This window comes from Phoca vitulina, unplaced genomic scaffold (genome assembly GCF_004348235.1).
Source record: "Phoca vitulina isolate PV1807 unplaced genomic scaffold, GSC_HSeal_1.0 scaffold1, whole genome shotgun sequence".
NCBI classification, from domain to species: domain Eukaryota; kingdom Metazoa; phylum Chordata; class Mammalia; order Carnivora; family Phocidae; genus Phoca; species Phoca vitulina.
This window is the reverse complement of record NW_022589704.1, coordinates 11,262,141-11,267,385: the sequence shown is the minus strand read 5'-3', so window position 1 is coordinate 11,267,385 and position 5,245 is coordinate 11,262,141. Positions and strand designations below refer to the sequence as shown.

The 5,245-nt window shown below is 38.1% G+C and overlaps 1 protein-coding gene across 1 annotated transcript; it reads left to right on the top strand.

Annotated features, from left to right (window-relative positions):
- The first annotated feature begins 1,701 nt into the window (after positions 1-1,701).
- CCL20 (C-C motif chemokine ligand 20) lies at positions 1,702-4,932 on the top strand. The gene is made up of 4 exons (XM_032410221.1): positions 1,702-1,777; positions 2,890-3,004; positions 3,716-3,793; positions 4,879-4,932. Exons 1-4 carry the CDS (start codon positions 1,702-1,704, stop codon positions 4,898-4,900), a joined length of 291 nt encoding a protein of 96 aa, XP_032266112.1. The 3' UTR covers positions 4,901-4,932.
- The last annotated feature ends 313 nt before the right edge of the window (positions 4,933-5,245 follow it).

Below are 5,245 nucleotides of genomic sequence, written 5' to 3'. Positions count from 1 at the left end.
AATTTCCCAAAGTTCCTTCTGTTATTGATTCTAATTTAATTCCATTGTGGTTTTGAAAGCATACTTGGTATGATTTCAATCCTTTTAAATGTATTAAGACTCATTCTGTGACCTAGCATGTGATTTATCTTGGAGAATGTTCTATATGCATTTGAGAAGGATGCCTGTTCTGTTGTAGGGTGTTCTATAGATGTCTATTAGGTCTAGTTGGTTTACAGTGTTGTTTGTGGGTTTTCTGTCTGTTTTTTCTGTTCATTATTGGAAATGTGGTATTGAAGTATCTGACTATTTTTGAATTGTTTATTCCTCCCTTCGATTCTGTGAATTTTGCTTCATGTATTTTTGGGTGTTACTGTTAGGTGTATGTATGGTCATAATTCTTGTATCTTCCTGATGGATTGCTCCTTTATGATTATGGAACTCCCTCTTTATCTCTAGTAACAATTTTTGTTTTAAAATCTATTTTGCCAGATACAGCAACTCCAGTTTTCTTTTTTTTTTTTTTAACTGCTTACATGGTATATCTTTTTTGACCTATTTACTTTCAACATATTTATGTTTAGTGAATAGTTTTTGTTTAATGATCTAAATGGTTTTTAAATTTATTTTTTAAATAATCATACAAGTCATTTTTTTCTCTTGATGTACAGTTCTAGGAATTTTAACATATGTGTAGATATATGTAACCTTGCCTGTGGTAGGATAGAAAAAATTACATTAACTCCAAAAACTCCCTTCCTGCCAACCTAATCCCTAGCATAGAATGATATTTTCCCTTGTGGAGAGTTCTCATTATACCATCATAGGTTAGGGATTCATATTACATTATGATCATTATCACTATTATTTGACACTAATTTTGTTGATTGTCTTTTTTCTTCAACCCTTCTGAGGCTTTGTGTGGAGCTATGTAACTACCTCAGAATGCAGAGTTAAGGGCAGTTGGGGGTTATTTTCTGGGCTACAGTATTGATTAGAGTCATTCAAATGTAGAAGATTCTTAGAAGAATTGACATGACATCAAGATGAAGCTGAGGCTTGAGTTTTATTTAAGGGCTGGTATTTTCCAACATTGGGAACACTACTACAGCATTGTCATATTACTTAATCTGAATGGTAGCCTAGAAATTCCAGGTCTTTGGTGATAGCTGAGCACCAACTGTGCAATTATAAATGCATCCCCAAGTATGCCTGGCATCCTATCTTATCCTCCTGCTCCCAATTGACTCTGGAAAGCAAATAGAGTGTAACAATAGAGTTCTGTAATGTTCCTGTGTAGGGCTGACCTTTGTATCATTGTTAATCCTTGTCCTCTCTTTTCAGAGACAAGAGATTAAGTTAAAACTGCATGAAACCCATTTCTGAACCACAGGGCTGGGCTGCTTTCCCTCTTTACAAACCCAAAGGATTTAACAGGATTTTCCCCTTCTCAAACCGCCCCCCACCCCAACCCTGACCTTCACAGCTTCCCAACATTAGGGAAAGGCAGGAAGTTTTCCCTGTGGTTTTTCTTTGTGACGACATGATGGGGCAGGTTGATCAATGGGGGAAAACCCACGTCAGAACACGCCTTCTGTGTACATTCCCAATATTTGCTATAAGTAGGGCCATCCCAGACACAGTCTACTATCAGAACCTAGCAGCACTCCCAAAGCACTGGGTACCCAGCCCTGAGCAGATCTATTCTTTGAGCTGAAAATGATGTGCAGGAGCAAGAGTTTGCTCCTGGCTGCTTTGATGTCAGTGTTGTTCCTCCATCTCTGCAGCAAGTCAGAAGGTAAGTATCACTCTTTCTGCTGACACAGGACGAAGAACTGTTTTCATTCTCCTCTAAGCCTTGAGCTCCCCTGGGGGTCCCCAAAGAATGGGAGCCTGTTGGAAAGTCTTCAGAAGTGAGGGGAGTTGTCAGCTCTTTGGTGAGTGAGGAGCAAACGGTTACTGCTGCTGATCAGGCTTTTTTTCCCTCTGCTCTCAATCCCAGCAGATATTTGGGGTGGCTGGTTCTGAGAGACCCCCCCAAGCTCCGCAATAAGGCCAAAGTGCTATTTTGGGGAGTGATGTAAGTTGTCATGTTACTAGTGAATGGGGTTGTCATTCTGAAACGTAGGAAACACTCCCACGTTTCCAACTTCTTCACCTCCCACCTAAATAGTTTTAGTAAACTTCAAAACTCATCCTTTAGGGGCAGATTATGGCATCTGACCTCTCCATCCTTACATGGCTTTGGGCCATTTCTTGCCGACTTAGAGATAACATTTATTCCTTACCTTACAGCAGGTTATAATTTAGCCTGGGGGAGTGTCTGAGTATTGTTTTATGGCTGTGAGAATACATCACTTTTAGCAACAGGTGCATTCCTGGAAATGCACGTGTTGAACTTCTACGACCAAAATATTTCCACTAATATCACAATTTCAAAGTGCTTTTGAAGCTCCTATAAATTGCATTTTCCTTTGTAACTTCTTATCATTCCCCTCCTCTCAATGCTCCGTACTAAGTGATAGATTAAAATCTCCATATTTATTCATTTTCTGATTTTGAAAGTTTATCTACAAGAGTTTCTTCAAGTGAGAGATAGTCATATTCTTGAGTGATTATAATGAACTTAAATAAAACACTGTCAGTTTGTGTTTCTCACTAGAGATATTCCTTTTGTTAGAAGTCACGGGCTTCTAAACTATTATTGAACCAAAATCTCCCAGCACATAAGCTCTCCCCCTCTTTTTTTAAGAGAGCTGGAAACTACATTAAATCAGGTCTCAAAGACATTGGGACTGTTTCTCTAAATAGTTTCTTTACCATATACAACTACAGCTTTGAGTAGTTCCATAATACCTATTACAGGATAAAGTCATTCATGTATACTCAATACCTTTAATTTCTTTTCAGCAGCAAGCAACTTTGATTGCTGTCTTCGATATACGGAACATGTCCTTCATCCCAAATTTATCACGGGCTTCACACAGCAGCTGGCCAATGAAGCTTGCGACATCAATGCTGTCGTGTAAGTTATTCATTGACTGTCATTCGATTGTGTCAGGAGTACATGGGAATTTCAAGTTTAAAAAATTTTTGCCTTTTTGGAGTTTCAGAAATAACTGATGGGGCAAAGATATGTTTGTTTTGATAGTACATATGTATTCCAAAGTTTAAATAGGACTGGAATAAGGCAAAAGTTTAGTTTTTTTTTTTTTTTAAAGAACAAAGTTGAGTGCAAAATCACTTTTTAAGATAAACTTATAAGCTACTAACGTGCCATCTCAGGAAAATATGGGACACGTAAATTTTGAAATGAGCATCTTCTACCAGAGAATGGTTTGGGCTGTAAGTAAAAACTCAGAGTTATTATACTTTCACATGTAATGATCTTGATCCTTCTAGGATATTATACTTCAGAATGATATAGGTAATTGGTTGGATATACATATATTTTGTGTAACCACCAACAACAAAATTAAATAATAATTCTGAGACTTATTTTCCAGTCATTGCACAGCTATTTGTTAAAATACAGAGAAAGTAGGAGAGAATCACTTTCATTTCCTGCATTAAGATTTATCAGAAACAATTCTTTTTTTGTATTTTGTTTCACCTTGGAAATAAATAAAATGCTTAGTGGGTAGAGCAGTCCATTGGAATACAAAATTTCCATTGCATGTTCTGTGAAATAGCAATTGAAAACTCTTTAAGCACAAATCAAATTTTTTTTTTTAAGCTTTTACACAAAGAAAAGATTGGCTGTGTGTGCAGATCCAAAGAAGAAGTGGGTGAAAAAGGCTGTGCAAATCCTCAGGTATGGGACATTTACCATCAGCCCCTCTTCAAATGTCTGGGGCACAGGTCATGTGCAGAGTGGTGGATCATAGGCTGGCTGGGACCCTTTAGCCTAAGCACTGTAGAATTTTATTTATTTTATTTTTTTATAGATTTATTTTAGAGAGAGAAAGAGCCGGGGTAGGAGCAGAGGGAGAGGAAGAGAGAGAATCTTGAGCAGACTCTGTGCTGAGCACGGAGCCCCATCTCACGACCCTGGGATCATGATCTGAGCAGAACTTCAGAGTTGGTTGCGTAACCAACTGAGTCACCCCAGGCGCCCCAGCAGTGTAGAATTTTAAAGGGGAAATTTGAGTTGGATCATGAAAGCAAAAATTCATTTTTTCCACTTATACATCATTTAAAAATTTTTTTTAGGGGCGCCTGGGTGGCTCAGTTGTTAAGCGTCTGCCTTCGGCTCAGGTCATGATCCCAGGGTCTTGGGATCCAGCCCCGCATCAGGTCCCTGCTCCGCAGGAAGCCTGCTTCTCCCTCTCCCACACCCTCTGTTTGTGTTCCCTCTCTTGCCGTGTCTCTCTCTGTCAAATACATAAATAAAATCTTAAAAAAAAAAAAATAAAAAAAATCAAATTTTTTTTTAATTTAGTGATTTCCCCATGATGTCTAAGATTCTCCTATGGATTCGATGGTCGCTAGCTGCTTGGCTTTTAATGCAAAGATGCCTCCTATTTATGTAATTTACAGACTACATGACATTGGTTTGTTAAAAACTGAAAAATAAAGAGTCAGAAAGAGATCGATGGTTATGCTTTACAGTGATGTAACATTGTATTTTATTAATACGAACAGAGGTCACCTAACACAAAGGTGTTGTAGACACTGAATTTAAAGACGCAACCCAAGGGTTTGGTCCTGTTTCTGTCATTAATTAGCTGAGTTATGTTGGGCAATGCCCTTCCTCTCTGAATCTTGATTTGCTCCTCTGGACCCTTGGGCTGCCGGCATCCTGAGATGAGATTAGGGACAATCTTTAGGTACAAAAGCCATTCCTCCCTGCTGGTCGCCCTGTCGTTGCTTAATTTTTTTTTCTTTTTCTCTTTACAGCCACAGAGTCAAGAAGATGTAAAAGGGTGCTCTCTGGAATGGAATTGGACAGAGCCCATGGACAAAAAGAATCTAGCTGGAGTTGGTGGTTGAGAGTGTAGCACATGCCCGATTTCGATTTGTGCTTCATTGGATTTGTCCAATTAATGAAGTTGATACATATTGCATCATAGTTTGCTTTGTTAAGCATCACATTAGAGTCAAACTCTATTTTATGTTATTTATATATATATATGTTTTTTGTGTGTCTGTTTTTGCTATTTAATACTAATTTCCTACAAGCTATTTGATTTAGTACGAGATATAACGCTATGTTTGGAGGAATGAGGTTATATGGACTTTCTTGTAAGCCACAAGCTATTTGTAA

What these genes read in the sequence shown, in the direction of transcription:
- CCL20 (XM_032410221.1), top strand. Translation starts at nt 1,702, where the DNA reads ATGTGCAGGAGCAAGAGTTTGCTCCTGGCTGCTTTGATGTCAGTGTTG. An exon ending in TGCGACATCAATGCTGTCGT is followed by an intron (nt 3,005 to 3,715) that starts GTAAGTTATTCA and finishes TTTTTTTTTAAG; the next exon opens with CTTTTACACAAAGAAAAGAT. An exon ending in AAGGCTGTGCAAATCCTCAG is followed by an intron (nt 3,794 to 4,878) that starts GTATGGGACATT and finishes TTCTCTTTACAG; the next exon opens with CCACAGAGTCAAGAAGATGT.